Source organism: Heterodontus francisci, chromosome 23 (genome assembly GCF_036365525.1).
Source record: "Heterodontus francisci isolate sHetFra1 chromosome 23, sHetFra1.hap1, whole genome shotgun sequence".
In the NCBI taxonomy this organism is placed as follows: Eukaryota; Metazoa; Chordata; class Chondrichthyes; order Heterodontiformes; family Heterodontidae; genus Heterodontus; species Heterodontus francisci.
Window position 1 is genome coordinate 53,244,449 of NC_090393.1, and position 24,604 is coordinate 53,269,052.

At 43.0% G+C, this 24,604-nt stretch overlaps 1 protein-coding gene across 6 annotated transcripts in view; it reads right to left on the reverse strand.

The window, feature by feature from the left end:
* LOC137382817 (oxysterol-binding protein 2-like) overlaps positions 1–24,604 on the reverse strand; it is a 441,835-nt gene that overhangs the window by 389,047 nt on the left and 28,184 nt on the right. For 3 of the 6 annotated variants that reach the window (XM_068055285.1, XM_068055288.1, XM_068055283.1), the window contains exon 2: positions 12,257–12,328. The exons of 2 other annotated variants lie outside the window; for them this stretch is intronic. In XM_068055285.1, the coding sequence (XP_067911386.1) occupies positions 12,257–12,328 (72 nt within the window). The remainder of the gene's footprint in view (positions 1–12,256; positions 12,329–24,604) is intronic. One more of the 6 variants, XM_068055284.1, reaches the window with a different exon arrangement.

Below are 24,604 nucleotides of genomic sequence, written 5' to 3' on the forward strand. Positions count from 1 at the left end.
CTGGGGACTGCAAGGACATGGGAGATACTGACCCCTAGTGATGGGAGAAAGAAACCTGCTGCTGACACAAAGGTACGGTTTGCTGTTGCCCAGAAGCTCAGCAGCAGGAGCATGGTGCCACACTCCTGCAGGAGTCGCTTCAATTACCTAAGAAAAGCAGGAAATGTGACAGCAATGGCACATTGGCCTATATCTAATCTGCATATCACCCTAAGCTCCACATGCTACCATCTCAAGCCTACTCCAGCACATCATTCCTCACAACAGCTTTACAGGTGCACACATCTCTCCCCGTATATGCACTTACTCAATCCCCATTAATCCATCCACTCAGCCTCACCTTATGCAATGTCATGCCTTGCCCTCAGTCACCTTCAACAACGGCTCTCCATCCATTGGCTCAAAGTATGCCATTACTCCCGCTCATGGGCTCTTTTTTCTCACTTGCAGGCAGAAACAGAGAACCAGAGGTAGCCCTCCCGCCACCTCGCAACTAACACCTGCAGAGGAAGCAGCACTGAAGATCAGCAGTGTCTCGGCAGGCCGGGCTGACGGAGATGGGGGCCTGCCAGCTACCTGATGACAGAATTAAATATCAGGCAGCCGATTGGCACACACCACTCAATCATGCCGACTTGATGTCAACATCGACTGACATACGATCATGTGCATAATGATCACTTCAAGTAGTCTTACTTTGACAGTACTCATTCATAGCTTTCATCTCCCACAAGGCCTTCACACATCTATCAGGTGGTGGTTAAGGTCACTCATGGTGTGCTGATTCCTCAGAGAAGCTCAACCCCTCTGAGGGTGCAACATCACAGGACATATGCAGATCATGCACCTGCTCACACTTCAGTGGAATGCAGAGAAATAGTTCGGTTTTTACCTGGTGGCACTCACTTGTGAAGTGCAGAAGAGCAGATGGTGGAGTCAGGGACAGCAGTGGAGAGTCTGCATCGGAGGGTGCAAATGCTCCAAGCTCTGCTCAGCTGGACGGACATTCTGTACCCTGGGAGCCATCAATGAACAGGATATGTCTTAAGCAGCAGCAACAGAGAATGTGTGATGTACTGGCAGGCTTTCTAGCTGCACTGGACATGTTTGCAAAGAGATTAGAGGAGTCTGCCTCAAGCACAGGTGGCATCATGTTGCAGACCTTTGCAATAATGTCTTGTTCCACGGAAGAGTAGCCAACTCCCACACCCATCCTCACGTCAGTACTCAACACGTTGCCTCATATCCTGATGGCTGAGTCTGCTCCTGCCCAGGTGCAGATAGAGCCGTCTTTGGCAGGGCGTCATGGGGCCAGAAGACATTGGCCAAGGGGATGTCAGCAGTCAGAGCAGGGATCTGAGCAGTCTGTCTCTCTCTCTGCTGAAGCTACAGGGGTTGCACCACAGAAAAGGAACAGCAAAGATTTGTAGTTTTACAAGAGTAAGCACATGGGTGTATTGCACATCTTAATATTGTTAAGTTTCTGATGCCTATCAGGTTTCTGTCTTTTCCATTCTTAGTTGCTGGCTTGCAAGCGGCCTTTTCAGTTGGGAGATAATGAATTGGAAGACACAAATTGAGGGCGACCAATGGGAGCTGTGAAAGAGAGGCTTGGTTGTTTACAGAACTGTTCTGTGATAGTGGCATTGCAGTGGGATGTGGCGGTGGCGGTGGGGGGGGGGGGGGGGGGGGGGGGGGAGGGAGGTGGAAGGAGTGGGTGCAAGGTGGCTTTGATATTCCTGGTCTCCAAGCAGCCAGCGGGCAACTATACTTCCAGATGTAGAAGCCCTTGCAGTTAATGAATATTCCTGGGTGATCCGGGGATGCTTTAACTGCCAAATGCATGCAGTCAGTGATGCCTCACACCTGTGGGAAGCCAGCGAGAACCGCAAACCCGAGCGCCCGATCATTCTGACTGGCGTCATTGCAAGCAAAGTTGACATGGCAAAGAAGCAGTCAGTCACCTGTGTTATGCATCTGTGTGGCACTCTGAAAGTAGCTGTGAATAGAGTATTGATTGGCATATTTTAATCTTCAGTCCCCTCGATTGCCGCCATGTTCCTACCTTGCTTTACTGGCAATTTCCAGGAAACCTGGGAAATCCATTGTCCCAAAGTTAAAGTAGAAAACAAATGTTAATATCAGTCTAATTGAGTGCTTAGCATATCTTAAATGGCAACCCACCTCTCCTTGGGTGGGGATGGGGGGGTGGGGTTAGGGTGTTGGTCACACACAGCCTAATGCACTGCAGTGAAGTGTGAAGTTGGCAGGTTGGAGCCAATTTCCCAATGTGATGTCAATCTCATTGGTTTTCACCCCTGCCTCACCCACTTTCAAACGCAGGCGTTCCTACAGATTAAAACTCCGCCCTTCTTGTTTCTTATGTACCCCAGCAACCTTGATATAATAACTGGTCAAAAATGTTAATATTGCCAGACTAGGAGGGATAGTTGAATTAGATGAGACAGCCCAGAAAAGACAAAAAAGGAGTTAGACAAGTTATCTAACAATCTAACAAGGACTCGGTTGTGTGTAGGTAAGGTAAGGCTTTTTCTATTTCTCTTCTTGTTTCATCGTGTGATTGGTTAAAAACTTGGGAATTTAGAATAGTGGGAATGGAGGTTAAGGCAGTTGAATGTTCCTCCTGCAGAATGTGGGAGGTAAGGGTCGCCAAGGGTGTCCCTGCTGACTGCATCTGCGGGAAGTGCACCCAGCTCCAGCTCCTCGAGGACCGCGTTAGGGAACTGGAGCTGGAGCTGGAGGAGGAGGAACTTCGGATCATTCGGGAGGCGGAGGGGATTATTGAGAGGAGTTATCGGGAGGCAGTCACACCTCAGGTAAAAGAAGAAGGTAGATGGGTTACCGTCAGGGGAAGGAGAGGGAACCAGCAGGCAGTGCAGGGATCCCCTGTGGCCGTTTCCCTCAACAACAGGTATACCGTTTTGGATACTGTTGGGGGAGACGACTTACCAGGGGGTAGGCAATGGGATACAGGTCTCTGGCGCAGAGTCTGTCTCTGTTGCTCAGAAGGGAAGGGGTAAGAGGAGCAGAGCATTAGTCATTGGGGACTCCATAGTTAGGGGAACAGATAGGAGGTTTTGTGGGAACGAGAGAGACTCACGGTTGGTGTGTTGCCTCCCAGGTGCCAGGGTACGTGATGTCTCGGATCGTGTTTTTGGGATCCTCAAGGGGGAGGGGGAGCAGCCCCAAGTCGTGGTACACATAGGCACCAACGACATAGGTAGGAAGACAGATGGGGATTTAAGGCAGAAATTCAGGGAGCTAGGGTGGAAGCTTAGAGCGAGAACAAACAGAGTTGTTATCTCTGGGTTGTTGCCCGTGCCACGTGCTAGCGAAGTGAGGAATAGGGAGAGAGAGGAGTTGAACACGTGGCTGCAGGGATGGTGTAGGAGGGAGGGTTTTGGTTTCCTGGATAATTGGGGCTCTTTCTGGGGTAGGTGGGACCTCTACAAACAGGATGGTCTTCACCTGAACCAGAGGGGTACCAATATCCTGGGGGGGAGATTTGCTAGTGCTCTTCGGGGGGGTTTAAACTAATTCAGCAGGGGGATGGGAACCTAAATTGTAGTTCCAGTGTGCAGGATGTTGAGAGTAGCGAGGTCAGGGATAAGGTTATAAGGACACAAGAGGGCAGTGGCAAGCAAGAGCTTGGTTTAAAATGTGTCTACTTCAACGCCAGGAGCATCCGGAATAAGTTGGGTGAGCTTGCAGCATGGGTTGGTACCTGGGATCTCGATGTTGTAGCCATTTCAGAGACATGGGTAGAGCAGGGACAGGAATGGATGTTGCGGGTTCCTGGATTTAGATGTTTCACTAAGAACAGAGAAGATGGTAAAAGAGGGGGGGGTGTGGCATTGTTAATCAAGGAAAGTATTACAGCGGCAGAAAGGACGTTTGAGGACTCGTCTACTGAGGTAGTCTGGGCCGAGGTTAGAAACAGGAGAGGAGAGGTCACCCTGTTGGGAGTTTTCTATAGACCTCCAAATAGTTCCAGAGATGTAGAGGAAAGGATAGCAAAGATGATTCTTGACAGGATCGAGAGTAACAGGGTAGTTGTTATGGGGGACTTTAACTTTCCAAATATTGACTGGAAATACTATAGTTCGAGTACTTTAGATGGGTCTGTTTTTGTCCAGTGTGTGCAGGAGGGTTTTCTGACACAGTATGTAGACAGGCCAACCAGGGGCGATGCCACATTGGATTTGGTACTGGGTAATGAACCCGGCCAGGTGTTAGATTTAGAAGTTGGTGAGCACTTTGGTGATAGTGATCACAATTCGGTTAGGTTTACCTTAGCGATGGGCAGGGACAGGCATATACAGCAGGGCAAGAATTATAGCTGGGGGAAAGGAAATTATGATGCGATTAGGCAAGATTTAGGATGCGTAGGATGGGGAAGGAAACTGCAGGGGATGGGCACAATCGAAATGTGGAGCTTATTCAAGGAGCAGCTACTGCGTGTCCTTGATAAGTATGTACCTGTCAGGCAGGGAGGAAGTTGTCGAGCGAGGGAGCCGTGGTTTACTAAAGAAGTTGAAGCGCTTGTCAAGAGGAAGAAGAAGGCTTATGTTAGGATGAGACGTGAAGGCTCAGTTAGGGCGCTTGAGAGTTACAAGCTAGCCAGGAAGGATCTAAAGGGAGAGATACGAAGAGCAAGGAGAGGACACGAAAAGTCATTGGCGGATAGGATCAAAGAAAACCCTAAGGCTTTCTATAGGTATATCAGGAATAAAAGAATGACTAGAGATAGGTTAGGGCCAATCAAGGATAGTAGTGGGAAGTTGTGTGTGGAATCAGAGGAGATAGGGGAAGCGTTAAATGAATATTTTTCGTCAGTATTTACAGTGGAGAAAGAAAATGTTGTCGAGGAGAATACTGAGATACAGACTACTAGGCTAGATGGGATTGAGGTTCACAAGGAGGAGGTGTTAGCAATTTTGGAAAGTGTGAAAATAGATAAGTCCCCTGGGCCAGATGGGATTTATCCTAGGATTCTCTGGGAATCCAGGGAGGAGATTGCAGAGCCTTTGTCCTTGATTTTTATGTCGTCATTGTCGACAGGAATAGTGCCGGAAGACTGGAGGATAGCAAATGTTGTCCCCTTGTTCAAGAAGGGGAGTAGAGACAGCCCTGGTAATTATAGACCTGTGAGCCTTACTTCGGTTGTGGGTAAAATGTTGGAAAAGGTTATAAGAGATAGGATTTATAATCATCTTGAAAAGAATAAGTTCATTAGAGATAGTCAGCACGGTTTTGTGAAGGGTAGGTCGTGCCTGACAAACCTCATTGAGTTTTTTGACAAGGTGACCAAACAGGTGGATGAGGGCAAAGTCGTGGATGTGGTCTTTATGGATTTCAGTAAGGCGTTTGATAAAGTTCCCTACGGTAGGCTATTGCAGAAAATACAGAAGTATGGGATTGAAGGTGAATTAGTGCTTTGGATCAGAAATTGGCTAGCTGAAAGAAGACAGAGGGTGGTGGTTGATGGTAAATGTTCATCCTGGAGTATAGTTTCTAGTGGTGTACCGCAAGGATCTGTTTTGGGGCCACTGCTGTTTGTCATTTTTATAAATGACCTGGATGAGGGTGTCGAAGGGTGGGTTAGTAAATTTGCGGATGACACGAAGGTCGGTGGAGTTGTGGATAGTGCCGAAGGATGTTGTAGGTTACAGAGGGACATAGATAGGCTGCAGAGCTGGGCTGAGAGATGGCAAATGGAGTTTAATGCGGAAAAGTGTGAGGTGATTCACTTCGGAAGGAGTAACAGGATTGCAGAATACTGGGCTAATGGGAAGATTCTTGGTAGTGTAGATGAGCAGAGAGATCTTGGTGTCCAGGTACATAAATCCTTGAAAGTTGCCACCCAGGTTAATAGAGCTGTTAAGAAGGCATATGGTGTGTTAGCTTTTATTAGTAGGGGAATCGAGTTTAGGAGCCACGAGGTTATGCTGCAGCTGTACAGAACTCTGGTGCGGCCGCACCTGGAGTATTGCGTGCAGTTCTGGTCACCGCATTATAGGAAGGATGTGGAAGCTTTGGAAAAGGTGCAGAGGAGATTTACTAGGATGTTGCCTGGTATGGAGGGAAGGTCTTTCGAGGAAAGGCTGAGGGACTTGAGGTTGTTTTCGTTAGAGAGAAGGAGGAGAAGAGGTGACTTAATAGAGACATATAAGATAATCAGAGGGTTGGACAGGGTGGATAGTGAGAGCCTTTTTCCTCGGATGGTGATGGCAAACACGAGGGGACATAGCTTTAAGTTGAGGGGTGATAGATATAGGACAGATGTCAGAGGTAGTTTCTTTACACAGAGAGTAGCAGGGGCGTGGAACGCCCTGCCTGCAACAGTAGTAGACTCGCCAACTTTAAGGGCATTTAAGTGGTCATTGGATAGACATATGGATGAAAATGGAATAGTGTAGGTCAGATGGTTTCACAGGTCGGCGCAACATCGAGGGCTGAAGGGCCTGTACTGCGCTGTAATGTTCTATGTTCTAATGACTGATGAAATTTACTATAAGTGTTACAGATGGTTGAAAGAGATCAAGAAGTTTAAGACGTGCAAGAAGTTTAAGACGTGCTGTGTACTGTGCAAGTACACAGCCTAAATAGTAGATGTGAAAGCAGTTGTGCTCAAAATTTAGTCTTCTGAACCAAATCTCAACAGCAAGCCACATGGAGGAAATTCAAGGCCTGGAGGAAGTGCAGAGAAAAACCATAAGACTGATCTCCACTATCAGAGGAATTAATTATGGAAAAAGTCTGCAGAAAGTCAGGATGTTTAGCCTTGTAAAGACATGAATGAGAAGTAACCTTATTTCAGTATAAAAGTTGGTGAATGAGTGTAGAATTAATAAATCTGGAATACTACTTCAAATTAAACTGTAACAGTACAGCAAGGAAATATAGGTTCAAAACAGCAAAAGGCAGAATTAGAGCTCAGGTCAGGAACATTTTCCTCAATGCAGTGATTAACATATTAACAGGCATCCAGGATAGTGCAGGCAAACATCCTGGAATAATTTAATAATTGGGTGCTGTGATAAGTAGGGGATAGGATCTTCTGGATTGATGAATCAAGATGAGTCTGTTACCCATATCTATCTTGTGATAGAGAAGATGGGTTAGCCCAGCCAAGTTCACCCACTCCCACCATGATGCACCAGTTGGGATACAGGGCAGCGCTCAACCAATTCTTTCAACTGAGGAAGGTGCATGGCTTCAAGGTGAGATTTTTTAAAAAACCTTTAAAAATTAAATACAAAATCACAAAGCCAGTATTTCAGACTGGTTTCTACTAAAGTGTTTAACACACTGGGCTTGGAATTCTTATATTAACACAATGGAAACCATCAGTTCCAGTAGAGAACAACATCTTCCCAATGTGTGCAGACAGCACAGACAGCTATCTTTGCCACTGAACTATTTTCTAGCTGAGAAAGTGACAGTACTCTAAAGCAGCCAGAAACATACCCTGCAGAAAAGCCAAAACCAGAATAAAGAAAACTGATTTATTTCAAAGTACCCATGTGATCCAGGCACACAGGTTACACAGCTCTGGAGGGCTGGGCTCTGCATGCTCCATATTCTTTGCTATGTGTCTGTCCTCAGTATCCAGATAGTGAACCATCTTAAACATGCAACATTCAATCCTTCATAACCTCATCTAGTCCAGAGTAGAAGAGCCTTTTTCTTCAAACTCCCAAACTAAAGTCAGAGTAATTATTTAAACTACTACCTACTATTGACATTTGAAATGGTATACACCCTGCTTCACACTACCTCATCGCTATTTCCAAAGAAACTCTCATAGTCCCCACAACTGTTCAATTGTGATTTGCACATCGCAGGGGACATCATAACCCATCAAGAATTCATCCAGGTTGCACATCTCATGACCATTTGGCAGATATCGATTCACCAGAATCAGGAAGCAGGAGATAATCTCTGATCCACAACTGTTTTATTCTCAATCCACAGCTCAGTACAAATACCAGTTTCCACTCTTCCCTGTCCAGAAGTAACTCCCGGACTGGAGAAAATTCCAGCTCTTAAATACAAACTGCAATTCGCATCACCTGCTCTCTATTAACTCTGAAGTAAGTCCTGGTTAATTAAAGGGACCAGCATTTTCAACATTGTCATTTCATTGGTTTTTAAAAAAAATTACTTTACCATTTAGTGTTCATCCATGAACAATAATACTTTTGTTTTCACAAGTCCCACAAAGCAAATTCCCAGTCTCAACTCAGCTGACAGACAACTTGTAATCGTTGTGTGGCAGGTCAATCTTTAACCTACTGAATGAGTTACACGGGACGGGCCATCAGAAGTCTAAATGCAGTAGTTGGCCTGAAAGTACTGATATTGTTTCAGACAGAGGGACCAGACCCTTGTTGCCTGATCTCAAAGTTAATGGCATCTTACACACTTAACCAGAGGCTTCTGTCAGCTTGAGAAATACAATGAATACAGCATTTGCGTCAGTGAACGAGAAACCCCCTAGTGATAGGCATGAACAAAGAGACCGAGAAATGAGGAAAACAAGGACGGACGGTCGGAAGGAGAATGGAAAACAAGATAAACTGATCCCCAATGAGATCAATGAGGAAATTACAAGACCAAATCCACATCCGACCACTCTGGTACTTAGACATCTTACTGCTAAACAGCAGTTACAAATTTAGAATAGTTTTGCAACACATACATCACTTTTTAAAAAACAAATGCACAATGTACAGCTATACATGGCTGAACAGTGCACTATTTTAGCTTTGCACAAGACATATTTGCTTTCAAAGTTAACAGCACATTGAGAATCCAAATTTTTAAAGGCGATCGAGATGAAATTCCCCAACATTAAATATTACTGTAATATGCTTGTAGTCTAACACCAGTCAGCTTCCTAACTTCAACCTCTGAACTAGTCAATCTCAGGTAAATGACGATAATCATAAACATTTGTTTTTAAACTGTCTGTAATACCTCAAATTTGAAGTGGAACTCCACTTTGCATTGTCGAGCATTGTAACATACTGTTCCTGTAAGGAATTCAATTGTTGTATTAACACCGCTTTTATACTGGATTTTTGGTGTGTTATGACAACACTTCTATTTTTTTGATAGGTTTTCTTTGAGGACTCATGTATTTTAGAATTATGGACATTGTTTTATTTAAGAAAACTGAAAAGGATTCCATGGATTTTTTTTTCACTGTGGTCATTCAAGGGACACTAAGAAGTCTTGTTTGAAAACAACATTTGCTGGAAGTCATCTGTCTTCAGATAAATACCCAGCAGTGGCTTTTTTGACCCGGGGAAGATGTTTACAGAGAAGTGACAGGTCAGGAGTTATAGGGGTCAGGAGACTTGATCCTTGAGATGCTTTGGACAGTGAGTTGGGGTGTGGAATGTTTTGAAAGGAGTTTTAAAAACCAGCCAAGAGAGCAGTCACCCCAGCTCAGCCTTTTCCATCTCTTTGAAAAGGCTGCCAACTTATCCTTCTCTTTGAGTACCTCTTTGAAGCGAGTGCAAAAAATAAAGAAATTGATGCTGCATTCCTCCTGAAAGGCCTGCCAGAAACCCTTGATGTTGCATTTCACCCGGAAAACCTGTCAAACTGATCAACATCACCTGAAAAGAACTGTTCTAGAAAGATCCTTCCCTGGCTGGGGAATTTAGAAAATGAGGTCACAGTCTCAGAATATGGAGTCAGTCATTTAAGACTGAGATGAGGAGAAATTTCTTCACTCAAAAGGGCTGTGAATCTTTGGAATTCTATACCCAGAGAGCTGTGAATGCTCATTTGTTGCGTATATTCAAGACAGAGGTCGATAGATTTTTGGGTACAAAGGGAATTAAGGAATATGGTGATAGTGCAGGAAGGTGGAATTGAGGTAGATCAACCAAGATCTTATTGAATGATGGAGCAGGCTCGAAGGGCCAAATGGCCTACATGAACTCCTATTTCTAATGTTATGTAGAAAATGCTATGTAGCATTTACAAAATAATAGATTAGCATTTCAATAGTGACCCTTTACCAGAACTGTGGTTCTGATAGATTAATCTTTCAGGTGAAGACCCTCCATCTGTTTCTTTTGGGATGTATAAAAACAGCAGGTGCAGAGCTAAACAAAAAAAGATGAGCTTTTAAAATTTAAAAATGCTGGCCTGGTGTAGTGTCAATCACATTTTGATGATTAAGGAAACAAACTCACTATCTTGCTCTAACAGTGGAAGGCTTAACAGCAGTTTTTCATACATAAATTTCAATAAAAAGCCATGAGATGTCAGCCCCAACTCCACAAGGAATCAAGCAAGCACTGAAAATGTAGCTCTGAACTTGCATCCCTGTGAAAACTGAGCCAACACTGCATCATCCCTTTGCAATACAAAAGTACTATTCATGTACTTGTTCATCTCACTTCCAAATACTGGTTATGGGATTTAATAGCATGCAAAGATGCTGCTCATGTTTTTCCATCTTTCTCCTCAAGAGAAAACTATGGAAGAAAAGAAAACCCAATATTCACAAGCATAAATGAAACTCATTACACAAGAAAGTACCTCCATTCATCAGTGTCAACATAGAAATTATAAAAACAAATTTAAAGGTATTAACAATTTGGGAGGAATAATTTCTAAATTAAATATAGATTCCTCTCACTTGAGAATTTTCTTCTACCTGCCTCTCCTGAAGTACTTCCTTACTAAATTCCTTTCTGCAAAGTTGTTGCAGCATGGATGCTTTGCCAGAGAGTTGGTTGAGGCAGAGACTATTACAGCTTTTAAGGGAAAAGTGGGTAATTATTTAAAGCAGAGGAGAATATAGAGCTATAGGTAGAGAACAGGACAGTGGAATTAACTTCTGATTACTTCAAAGCACCTACATCGAGACAATGGGCCAAATGGTCTCCCTCGTGTGCTGTGGCTCAGTGGTAGCACTCTCATTCTGAATCAAAAGATGTGGGTTTACTCCAAAAACTTGTGCACAAAATCCAGGCCGACAGTCCAGTGCTGTACTGTCAGAGGTGCTGGCTTTCAGATTACACATTAAGCCAAGGTCCCATCTGCACTCTCAGATGGGCATAAAAGATCCCATAACACTATTCGAAGAAGAGCAGGAGAGCTCTCCTGATTTCCTGGCCAATGTTAATCACTTAATCAACATCAATAAAACTAATTTTCTGATTATTATCGCATTGTTGTTTGGAGGAGCAGATTGGCGCCACATTTTCCTACATTACAACAGTGAAGACAAAAGTATTTCATTGGCTATAAAGTGCTTTGGGATGTCCTGAGGGCATGAAAGGCAAAATATAAATGCAAGTCCTTATTTATTTTCTGTGCTGTAAATCTGTATGTTTCTATGGACAGTTTAATTTCAGTGCTCTCCAACAATCTTTTTTTTTTAATTTAAAAAAATTCAGTCACCCCCTAGTATCCATTGATTTCATTGGGATAAATGACAAGATCAAGTAAAGGTTTGTCATAAGAGCATAGCCAAATCACCAAGACTTGAGATTTTGAGCTTTTAGATCATCAGGGTGAATAAGTAAAGTGCATTCGTGATGTATACTGTACAACAGGGTATCCGTAAAGATTTTCGTCACCCGTCATCCGTCATAAATGAAATGCCAGCTACACAAACATCACTGAGAGATGATATTGGTGATAATCTCGGCAGGTGTCAGAGTTGCCAACAAGATACAGTTTGTATTGAATAACGGAACGTACATTTATAGTGTGCTTGCTACTCAGCATGATGTCAGAGCTTGATAGGTGACACGCCTCCTGCTGAAAGCACAATTTAACAGGTGGTGGACTTCACATTTCCTGCAACACCCAAGACCCAATTTCTTACAAGGCCGTAGAGAAAGAGATTGGAAGCATGAAAATAGAGATTAACACAGTCCAAAAAAAAGGGTGTGGGGGGGAGGTGAGTAGTACTTGCATGTCGTAGATCTCCACTTCAATACTACTATCCGTAGACCCAATATAAAAGTTTCTTCTATAGAGCATACCAAAACTGCAAACCCGATCAACCACTATTACTATACAATCAAATCATGCTCAAACAAAACACACACCCAGACTGCCCAATAGCACATATGGAACAGAGGCCTTCTGTCCCAACTGGGTACCCGCATCAGTTCTGGAACTGGTGCTTAGTGTCAAGAATGAGAGTCAACAGTTCTTAGCCAGGAATTCAGATTAGAAACAGAAATTATCTGCTCACCCCATTGCAAGAGTGCCTCCCATCGGCCCCCCTCCTGGCTGAAGGCCGCTGCATGATGGTGAGCAGGTGCTGCTGAGAAATAAAGGAGGAGAAAAAGTCAGATATTCGAATAAAGTACAAATGAAAATGTCCATCTCTTGCACTCAGGAAAGGACATGCAGTGTTTGTATAAGGAGTGTCAACATCAAGAACGTATTTGAACAGCAATCATCTTGCATCTACCTTTTCCTCCACCACGCTTCTAATTCACACAACCTCCCCACCCCATTACCTTACTAATTCTGAAGCAGATGACATATGGTGGAGTAAAGTGCTATAGCCACTGCCATAATAGTTTGTTCAACTGGCCATTATACATTTGAGAGCTGGGACAGCAATTGTTAAATAGTCTGACAATCATAGCCAAGATCCTACCCCAATAACAGATTTACAATGGATATCAAGTGGGAGCTGGAACCCTCTCTGGTTTTAGCTTTCATGGTCCAAGTGTGCTGAGGTCAGAGGTACTGTTTCACCATTGCCTTGGCCAAGATCAGCTTACTTAATACTGATCAGAGACTTTGCTGCTCTGTCTAGCTCAGCTACACACTATAGCGTCATTTGATGATCTTCATTCAAGACTCAGTTAACTATGGATTAATTTCCACACCCTTTTGATTTTTCTGACCACTTATTTTTTCTTTTCCTCAATATTTGGAGGTAGTATAATTTAAATGGTAAGAGCAAGCACCTTGGGACGCTTTGTTAAAGGCGCTATATAAATGCAAGTTGTTGTTGATGCAAGCGTGACCCTGAACCTCTGGTCACCTGTCATTTTAATTCTCCACCCACTCCCACTCTGACCTCAGCTTCCAGCACTGTTCTAATGGAGCTCAACAGAGCTCAAGGAACAGCACCTCATCTTTCAATTAAGCATTTTACAGGGTTCCAGACCCAACACTGAGTTCAACAATTTCAGACCATAACCGCTGCTGCCATTTTTGGACAGCAGTTGTTGGCAATGATTCTGCCAGTGCCATTTACACTTCCACTCGACCCATCTTTTGTTTACTTATCCCATTCCCACCAGCCCCCCCCCCTTTGTCTTGCTCCAACATCCCTTTTCTCACATCTCTGCCTTCCACCCTTCATTTTGTTCTGTACTCCCTCCCTTCCCTGCCTCTGTACTTGCCTAAAATCTGTTACATCTCTAATATTTGACAGTTCTGATGAAAGGTCATCAATCTGAAATGTTAACTCTGTATCTCTCGCCACATATGCTGCATGACCCAAATAATTACAGCATTTTCAGTTTTTAATTTGAGATTTCAGCACTGCAGTACGCTACTTTTTTTAAATTATTTGTTTCATGGGATGTGAGTGTAGCTGCAAGGCCAGCATTTGTTGTCCATCCCTAATTGCCCTCGAGAAGGTGGTGAGCTGCCTTCTTGAACTGCTGCAGTGCATCTGGTATGAGTACGCCCATATATGATATATAAACCTAAATAATACTATTTTGAGGAGGGTGCAAGAACAGAGGGACTAGGGGTATATCTTCACAAATCCTTGAAGGTGGCATGGCAAGTTGATAATGCAGTAAATTAAGTGCATGGGATATTTGGCTTTGTAAATAGGGACATTGAACACAAAAACAAGGAAGTCATGCTAAATCTTTACAAGTCGTTCATTATTCCTCAGCTGAAGTACAGCGTGCAATTTTGGGCACCATATTTTAGGAAGGATGTCAAGGCCCTCGGGAGGCTGTAAAGGAGATTTACCAGGATGATATTAGGGCGGAGGATATTCAGTTATGCGGAAATATTGGAGAAGCTGGGATTGTTCTCCGTGTGATATTTTGACTAAAAATATGGAAGTCAATAACCTGATCAGGAATATAGACCCCTAAAATTCAGTTAAGCTGTCTCACTCATCCTTTGTCTTTCTAGTGCCTTTTCACAGCCTGATTATCACCCAATATATTAACTTTATCCCATTTGTTCATAGGATATGAAATTTATTAGAAGGCTCAGCATACTAGCCATTGGCATTGGGTGATTTTAGCTCTTGTTTTCCCCACTGTTTTGATATTCCTGTGTAGGGTCATTCTTACTTTGCATTCCTTTTTTGAGTTCTCACACAGGCTCTCCAATTGAAATGCCAACCTGTCTTTGCAGACCTTGGCACAGCATTATCCGTTTACCTTCAAGATATGAACAAAGATTTAATGCCTTTAACTGTTTTATCCTTCCCCAGTTTGTCCCTCTGATCGGCAGTCAATTCCTAGTGGAGAGGTCAGGGTAGCCTAGGCCCTAGAGGAGTTGAGAATTCTCCCAAGTCGCCAACCATGCAGCACTACAGTCAGCCAGTGAGCTACTGCTACAAGCACTGGCCATTCAGGATTATTCATTGGAGTTTCTCTACACAATATATGCTTTATGCTCTTGTGCGTTCAGAGGAAGTATTAACATTATAAAGTTCAGGATGAGGATTACTCTGTGTAATTGATGTTTATTTGCCAGTTTAAACGTTATTGCTTAATAACAGTATACATCATAATATGCAACACTAGCCCAGTTTATTTTAAATTGATTTTGTCTTTGAAAGATCCTACATTTGAGTACAATGTCAAAGCATTTTACCAAAGCAGTAATATGAAATACCTTGCTTCTCCTGCCATCCTAACTCCAATATCTGAAAGAGGTCATGTAGCAAATTCCCAAAGTAGCCGTGGGGCTTTCTTAAAACAATAGTTCCATTTCTACAACAGAAAGCAACATGCAGCAGACATAGAGTGTCAGGCGCAATCCTGCTACTGGTTATTAGCAAGGACATAACTTTGGAGAATTGAGCTAATTGACACTGGCATGGAGCAGGGATATGGGCCAACTCAGTGCAGAGTAAATTCAGGAAAGATTGCTAGCAAAAGATCAATGAGCTGAATGCACCAATCTGCAGCAGAGGTGGAACGATTATTTCCACTAGGTCAGCAGACAACCCAGAACAAATTTACAAAACCACCAGAAGCAACATTTTAAGTCAATAAAATCAGCGGCGGGTGCAGCATCCAACCCACATCCTCCCACAACCCCTACATCGCCACTGAAATCCACCCAATGCAGCTTCCAATTCATTCCCATTTTTGAAAGAAGTACAATTCAGCTGGAAATATTTGAAAGGCAAAAAAATGGGCTAAGCCAAAATAACGAAGGTCAAATCCTCAGCATCTAACACAATAAAATATAAATGAAATATTGATTTCCAACATGTGAACAATGAGTTTTTGCTTTTTTTTTTAAATCTGACTTCTCTTCCGTAGGGCTCACATTTACGTTTAACCATGTTCTCTTTACTAGACTGATACTACTGCTGATTATACCTCTCAACTTGAGCGGCTACAAAGTATTCTGGAGGGTGAGGGTGCACAGCCAGAGGTCGTGGTCCACATTGGTACCAATGACATAGGTAGAAAGAGGGATGAGGTCCTGCAAAAAGAATTTAGGGAGCTAGGCAGCAGATTAAAAAGTAGGACCTCAAAGGTTGTAATCTCTGGGTTTCTTCCGGTGCCACGGGCTAGTGAGTATACGAATAGGAGGTTAGAGCAGATGAATGCATGGTTGGGGAGATGGTGCAGGAGGGAGGGCTTTAGATTCTTGGATCACGGGGCCTGTTTCTGGCGAAGATGGGATCTGTATAAGATGGACGGGTTGCACCTGAACCAGAACGGGACACCAGCATCCTTGCTGGGAGGTTTGCTAGTGCTGTTGGGGGAGCGGGGGGAGGAGTGGTTTAAACTAATTTGGCAGGGGGATGGGAGTGGAAGCACAGTAGGGGGTGATGTGCAATCAAATATAAATGTGAAGCTAAGTCAGTCCGGAGGACAGAGTAAATGTAGATCTGTTAAGGCTCAGGCAAAGAATGCAAGGCTGGATTGTATCTATTTTAATGCAAGGAATCTTATTAGTAAGGCAGATGAATTGAGGGTGTTGATTAACACATGGGAATATGATATTATTGCTATCGCTGAGACATGGTTGAGGGAAGGGCAGGACTGGCAGCTTAATATCCCAGGGTATACAATCTTCAGATGTGATAGGGGAGGGGGTAAAAGAGGAGGTGGTATTGCACTGTTGATTAAAGAGACAATTACTGCAGTAAGGAGGGATGATATCTTAGAAGGTTCCTCTAGTGAGGCCATATGGGTAGAACTTAAAAACAAAAAGGGGGCTATTACTTGTCTTGGAGAGTACTACAGGCCTCCAAACAGTCAGGCAGTGGTAGAGGAGCAGATATGTAGGCAAATCTCAGAGGAGGTGCAATAATAATAGGGGATTTCAACTATTAGAGGGGATAGTATTAGTGCAAAAAGCTTAAAGGGGGCAGAATTCTTCAAATGCATACAGGAGAGCTTTTTGAGCCAGCACCTAGAGAGTCCAACAAGAGAAGGAGTGGTACTGGACTTAATCCTAGGGAATGAAGCTGGACAAGTGGTAGAAGTGGCAATGGGGGCGCATTTCGGGGATAGTGACCATAACTCTAAGATTTAAGGTTGTTATGGAAAAGGACATAGAGGGACCGGAAATAAGAGTACTGAATTGGGGGAAGGCAGATTTCAATATGGTAAAACAGAACCGGGCCAAAGTGAACTGGGAGCAGCTTCTTATAGGAAAGTTTACATCAGACCAGTGGGAGTCATTTAGAAGGGAAATTGTGAGGGTTCAGGTGCAGCACGTTCCAGTAAAGGTGAAGAGTAGGACCAGCAGGTCAAGGGGCCCCTGGATGTCAAGGGATATAGAGGATTGGATAAGGGGGAAAAAAGGAGGCATATGGCAGATTCAGAGTGCTGAAAACAGTGGAGGCCTGAGAGGAGTATAGAAAGTGTAGGGCAGTACTTAAAAAAGTAATTAGGAGAGCGAAGAGGGGGCATGAAAAATCACTGGCAGACAAGATAAAATGCCTTGGGATTTTCCTTTATAAGTATGTCAGGGGCAAGAGGGTAACCAGGGAAAAAGTGGGGCCCATTAGGGATCAAAGAGGCCACCTGTGTGTGGAGCTGGAGGACATAGGTGAGGTTTTGAACGATTACTTTTCATTTGTGTTCACTATGGAGAGGGACGATGTAGGTGTAGCGATCAGGGAAGGGGATTGTGATATACTTGATCAAATTAGCATTCAAAAGGAGGAAGTATTAGCTGTATCAGCGGGCTTAAAGGTGGATAAATCCCCAGGCCCAGATGAGATGTATCCCAGGCTGCTATGTGAGGCAAGGGAGGAGATAGCGGGGGCTCTGACACAAATTTTCAGATGCTCTCTGGCCACAGAAGTACCAGAGGATTGGAGGACAGCGAATGTGATACCATTATTCAAGAAGAGTAACAGGGATAAACCAGGTAATTACAGGCCAGTGAGTTTAACATCAGTGATAGGGAAATTATTGGAAAAAATTCTGACAGGATTAATCTCCACTTGGAGAGGCAAGGATTGATCAGGGATAGTCAGCATGGCTATGTCAGGGGGAGATCGTGTCTAACTGATTTGATTGAATTTTTTGAGGCGGTGACGAGAGGTGTAGATGAGGGTAAAAGCAGTTGATGTAGTCTACATGGACTTCAGTAAGGCTTTTGATGAGGTCCTGCACGGGAGATTGGTTAAGAAAGTAAAAGCCCATGGGATCCAGGGTAATTTGGCAAATTGGATTCAAAATTGGCTTTGTAGCAGGAGGCAGAGGGTGATGGTATAAGGTTGTTTTTGTGAACGGAAGCCTGTGACCAGTGGTATACTGCAGGGATCGGTGCTGGGACCCTTACAGTTTGTAGTGTACATTAATGATTCAGACATGAATATAGGAGGTATGATCAGTAAGTTCGCAGACGACACGAAAATTGGTGGTGTCGTAAATAGTGAGGAGGAAAGCCTTAGATTACAGGACGATATAGATGGGCTGGTAAGATGGACAGAGCAGATGCAAAAGGAGTTTAATCCTGAGAAGTGTGAGGTGATGCATTTTGGGAGGTCTAACAAGGCAATGGAATAAACAGTGGATGGTAGGACCCTAGGGAGTACAGAGGGTCAGAGGGACTTTGGGGTGCTTGTCCATAGATCACTGAAAGCAGAAGCACAGGTAGATAAGGTGGTTAGGAAGGCATACGGGATACTTGCCTTTATTAGCCGAGGCACAGAATATAAGTGCAGGGAGGCTATGATGGAGCTGTATAAAACGCTGGTGAGGCCACAGTTGGAGCACTGTGTATAGTTCTGTTCGCCACAGTATAGGAAGGATGCGATTGCAGTGGAGAGTGTGCAGAGGAGATTCACTAGGATGTTGCCTGGGAAGGAGCATTTCAGTTATGAAGACAGACTGGATAGGCTGAGGTTGTTTTCCTTGAAGTGGAGAAGGCTGAGGGGGGACCTGTTTGAAGTATACAAAATTATGAGGGGCATTGATAGGACAGATAGGAAGAAACTTTTTCCCTTAGTGGAGAGGTCAATAACTAGCGGGCATAGATTTAAGGTGAGGGGCAGGAGGTTTAGAGGGGAGTTGAGGAAGAATTTTTTCACCCAGAGGGTAGTTGGAATCTGGAACACACTGCCTGAAGGGGTGGTAGAGGTCGGAACACTCACGACATTCAAGAGGTATTTAGATGAGCACTTGAAACGCTATAACATACAAGGCTACGGGCCAAGTGCAGGGAAATGGAATAAGTTAGGACGTGCGCTTGATGGTCGGCGCAGGTGTGTTGGGCCGAAGGGCCTGCTTCTGTGCTGTAAAAGTCTATGACTCTAACTTGCACTCAGATAGATCATCCAGCACATTCTACCTCCTCACTATATTAAAATAAAGAATCATTGCACCATTTTCAATTTCACTCTTGTCTAGGACCTCAAAACCATGGAAACGTGCAGCTCCCCCCATCTTTCCCTTTCTCCTACAACTTAAAAGCTTTTAAAACTTGACGTTGTGTCATTTGATCACTATTTCTTAACTGCCCTACTTCTCTTCATTTTGGCAGTCTCCTGTACTGTCGGCCTTTGTCCTATACTAGAAATATAAAGACAGATAGTAAGAGTTTCTATAGATTATTAAAAAAGAAAAAAAAGAGAGTTAACAAAGTGAGCATTGGTCCCATAAAAAGTGAGTCTGGGGAATCAATAATGGATAATAAGGAGATGGCAGATGAATTGAACAGATATTTTGCATGGGTCTTCACTATTGAGGATACAAGTGCCATCCTAGTATTAGCTGTAAGTCAGGAAATGGAAGAGAGGGAAGAACTCAAGAAAATTACAATCACCAGGGAAGTGGTACTGAACAAGTTGTTGGAGCTGCAGGCTGACAAGTCCCCAGGTCCTGATGGACTTCATCCTAGGGTGTTAAAAGAAGTGGCTAGTGAGATAGTTGATGCGATAGTATTAATTTTCCAAAATTCCCTAGATTCGTGGGAAGGCTCCGTTAGATTGGAAAATAACGAATGTAATTCCTTTATTCAAAAAGGGAAACAGAAAGCAGGAAACTACAGGCCAGTTAGCTTAACGTCTGTCTTGGGAGAAATGTTAGAAGCTATTATTAAAGATGTTATAGCAGGGCATTTAGAAAAATTCAAGGGAATCAGGCAGAGTCGACATGGATTTGTGAAAGGGAAATCATGTTTAAACAAATTTATCGGAGTTGTTTGAGGGAGTTACATGTGTTGTGGATGAAGGGGAACCTGTGGATGTATCGTATTTAGATTTCCAGAAGGCATCTGATAAGGTGCCATATCAAAGGTTATTGCAGAAAATAAAAGCTCATGGTGTAGGGGGTATCAGATTGGCATGGATAGAAGATTGGCTAGCTAACAGGAAACAGAAAGTAGGCATAAATGGGTCATTTTCTGGTTGGCAAGATGTAACGAGTGGTGTGCCACAGGGATCTGTGCTGGGGCTTTAAAAATAAGGGGTCGCCCATTTACGACAGAGATGAGGAGACATTTTTCTCTCAGAGGGTCGTGAGTCTTTGGAATTTTCTTCCTCAAAAGGCAGTGGAAGCAGAGTCTTTGAATACTTTTAAGGCAGAAGTAGATAGATTCTTGATGGAGGGTTATCGGGGGTAGGTGGAAATGTGGAGTTATCAGTTCTGCCATGAACTTACTGAATGGCGGAACAGGCTCGAGGGGTTGAGTGGCCTACTCCTGCTCCTAATTTGTATGTCTGTACATATGTTTGTAAGCTTATGTTTCTCAATAAAAAAGCACCTTTGTCCTGAGCAGCTATGCATAGTTTTACTACTTCAGGAACAAAGTAACTCTAAGATTTAAACTTTGAATGTCAGAGAAACTGTTTTATTCTCTTGGTAACTTGCATTTCTTTCTCAAGATATGGGTTCTGAATTAGTGCACATTATTGAGAGACACTGCATTTTGTATCAGAATATTTGTTAGATTGCCTATGGGATCTAGCTCTTCATTGTCTCAATACAAGTCAATTCTCACATTGAGGCCACATTTCACAAAGATTAGAGGTAACATTGGTCACGTATCTTCTTTATTTCTTACCCACATCTTTGCTGTTTGTGCAGTGAGAGAGTCAGCTAGGAACAAGAGAACATGAGCATATCTGAAGTGGTTGGAAGCTCCAAGCCAGAAAGGAACCAAGAAATAGGCAGAGAAGGAGCTGGACTACATTAAATGAATGAGCAATGCCAAGTTGGCAATCTAACATTATTCCTCATTCCTTCAACCTCCACATAGCAATGAATTGTACCCAAGTAGCACAAACACTAGAAATGGGAATTCCATGGCCTAAATGCAGAGGTCAGCTTGGAATGTAGCGGTGCTAAAGCATATCATTTTGAACTGTCAAATCAAGACAATAAAACTCAGTGAAAGCACGCATATTACTCCAAGACACTGCAGAGAAAATGCTCCATGACTTGGGCACAGCATGAGTTGAATGGATTCTGACTTACCTTGATATACATTGCATAGTAGCACATAGCAGTTACAGCACAGAAACAAGCCATGTGGCTCAACAGGTCCATGCTGGTACTTATGCTCCACAAAAGCCTCCTCCCACCCTACCATATCCTTCTATTCCTTTCTCCCTTATATGTTCATGTAGCTTCTCCTTAAATGCATCTAAGCTAGTTGCCTCAACTACTCTGTGTTGGAAAGTTTCACAATCTACTACTACTATGGATAAAGAAGCTTCCCTTGAATTCCCTATTGGATTTATTAGTGACTATCTTACGTATATGGCAATGATTGAATTTTACATTTAGTTTGAGGGAGAGAAGAGTGGGTCCAAGACTCATATTTTAAACTAAATAAAGGCATGAAAGCAGAGCTAGCTAAACTGAACTGGCAAATTAGGTTAAGGGATAGGTCAATAGAGATGCAGTAACAAACATTTAAGGGGATATTTCAGAATACAAAGAATAGACACATTTCAACGAGAAAGAAAAATTGCAAGGGTGGGACCCGCCATCTGTGGTTAACTAAACAGTTAAAAGATGGTATCAAACTTAAAGAATAAACCTATAATTGCACAAAGATGGGAGGCAGGTCAGAAGATTGGACAGAATATTAAAAAAAGCAAAGAATGACTAAAAGTTTGATAAGGAAGGTAAAATTAGAGTATGAGAGAAAGCTAGCTAGAAATATAAAGACAGATAGTAAGAGTTTAGTTTAGTTTAGTGATACAGCACTGAAACAGGCCCTTTGGCCTACCGAGTCTGTGCCGACCATCAACCACCCATTTATACTAATCCTACACTAATTCCATATTCCTACCACATCCTCACCTGTCCCTATATTTCCCTACCACCTACCTATACTAGGGGCAATTGCTAATGGCCAATTTACCTATCAGTAAATTTAGTTTCAATAGATTTTTTAAAAAAAAGTTAAAGTGAGCATTGGTCCTTTTGAAAGTGAGTCTGAGGAATTAATCATGGATAATAAGGAGATGGCAGATGAATTGAACAGTTACTTTTCATCGGTCTTCACGATTGAGGATACAAATGACATCCCAGTATTAGCTGTAAGTCAGGAAATGGAAGGGAGGGAGGAATTCAAGAAAATTACAATCACCAGGGAAGTGGTACTGAACAAATTGTTGGAGCTGCGGGCTGACAAGTCCCCAGGTCCTGATGGACTTCATCCCAGGGTGTTAAAAGAAGTGGCTAGTGAGATAGTAGATGCGTTAGTGTTAATTTTCCAAAATTCCCTAGATTTGGGGAAGGTTCCGTTAGATTGGAAAATAGCAAATGTAACACCTTTATTCAAAAAGGGAGGGAGACAGAAAGCAGGAAACTACAGGCCAGTTAGCTTAACATCTGTCTTAGGGAAAATGTTAGAAGCTATTATTAAAGACGGTGTAGCAGGGCATTTAGAAAAATTCAAGGTAGTCAGGCAGAGTCAACATGGTTTTATGAAAGGAAAATCATGTTTAACCAATTTATTGGAGTTGTTTGAGGGAGTTACATGTGCTGTGGATAAAGGGAAACTGATGGATGTATTGTACTTAAATTTCCAGAAGGCAGATGATAAGATGCCACATCAAATGTTATTGCAGAAAATAAAAGCTCATAGTGTGGGGGTAACATACTGACATGGATAGAAGATTGGCTAGCTAACAGGAAACAGAGAGTAGGCATAAATGGGTCATTTTCTGGTTGGCAAGATGTAATGCGGGGTGTGCCACAGGGGTCTGTGCTGGGGTCTCAACATTTTACAATTTATATAAATGACTTAGATGAAGGGACTAAGGTATGGTTCCTGAATTTGCTGATGACATAATGATAGGTAGGAAAGTAACTTGTGAAGAGGACATAAGGGGGCTACAAAGGGATATAGATGGGTTAAGGGAGGGGCAATGACCTGGTAAATGGAGTATAATGTGGGAAAGTGTGAAATTGTCCACTTTGGCTGGAAGAATAAAAAAGAAGCATATTATCTAAAGAGTGAGAGATTGCAGAGCTCGGATATGCAGAGGGATCTGGGTACCCTGGCGCGTGAATTGCAAAAAGGTCAGTATGCAGCACGTAATTAGTAAAGCTTATACAATGTTATCGTTTATCGTGAGGGGAATTGAATACAAAAGTAGTGAGGTTATACTTCAGCTATACAGGGGCATTGGTGAGACCCACATCTGGTGTACTATGTACAGTACTGGTTTCCTTATTTAAGGAAGGATGTAAATGCATTGGAGGCAGTGCAGAGAAGGTTTACTAGACTGATACCTGGAATGGGCGGGCTGTCTTACAAGGAAAGATTGGACAGGCTAGGCTTGTACTCGCTGGAATTTAGAAAAGTAAGAGGCGACTTGATTGAAACATACAAGATCCTGAGGGGTCTTGACAGAGCGGAAGTGGAAAGGATGTTTCCCCTTGTGGGAGAATCTAGAACTAGGGGTCGCTGTTTAAAAATAAGGGGTCGCCCATTTTAAACAGAGATGAGGAGACATTTTTTTCTCTCAAAGGATCGTGAGTCTTTGGAATTCTCTTCCTCAAAAGGCAGTGGAAGCACAGTCTTTGAATATTTTTAAAGGTAGAGGTAGATAGATTCTTGATAAGCAAGGGGGTGGATGGTTAGTGAAGGTAGGTGGAAATGTAGAGTAATCAGTTCAGCCATGAACTTATTGAATGGTGGAGCAGGCTCGAAGGGCCGAGTGGCCTACTCCTGCTCCTAATTCATATGTTCGTATGTGCCTGGTTCTGGGTTCCCCTGCAAATGGCAAGATCTACTCTACATCGAACCCTTTCATTATCCTAGACCTCTAAGGGGCCAGCCCTCAGCCTTCTCTTTTCTACAGTAAGTGTCCCAGCCTGTTTAATCTTTCCTGATAAGTATAACCTCTCAATTCTGATCCCTTTCTAGTGAATCTTTTTTGCACCTTCTCCAGTGTCCCTATATCCTTTTTAAAACATGGAGATAGAATTGTTCACAGTACTCCAAATGCAGTCGAACCAAGATCCTAGACAAGTTTAACAAAACCTCTCTGCTTTTCAGTTCTAACCCACTAGGAATGTACCCCAGTGCTTTGTTGGCTTTTTATGGCCTAAACTTCACTACCTTTATATCTGTACCCCCAGATTCCTCTGCTCCTCTACTGCAATTAGAGACATACTTTCTAAGGAACATATGGCCTCATTATTCTTCCGACTAAAATGTACCACTTCTCACCTATCTATATTGAAATTTATTTGCCAATTACATGCTCATTCTGAAAGTTTTCCTGTATTTTGTCAGCCCTCCTCTGTATTTACTACACCCTCTAATTTGGTGATATCTTCAAATTTTCAAATTGTACATCTGATTCCCGAGTATAAATTGTTTATATAAATAGTGAACAATGGTCTGAGCACGGATTGCTGTGGAATGCCACTTCCCACCT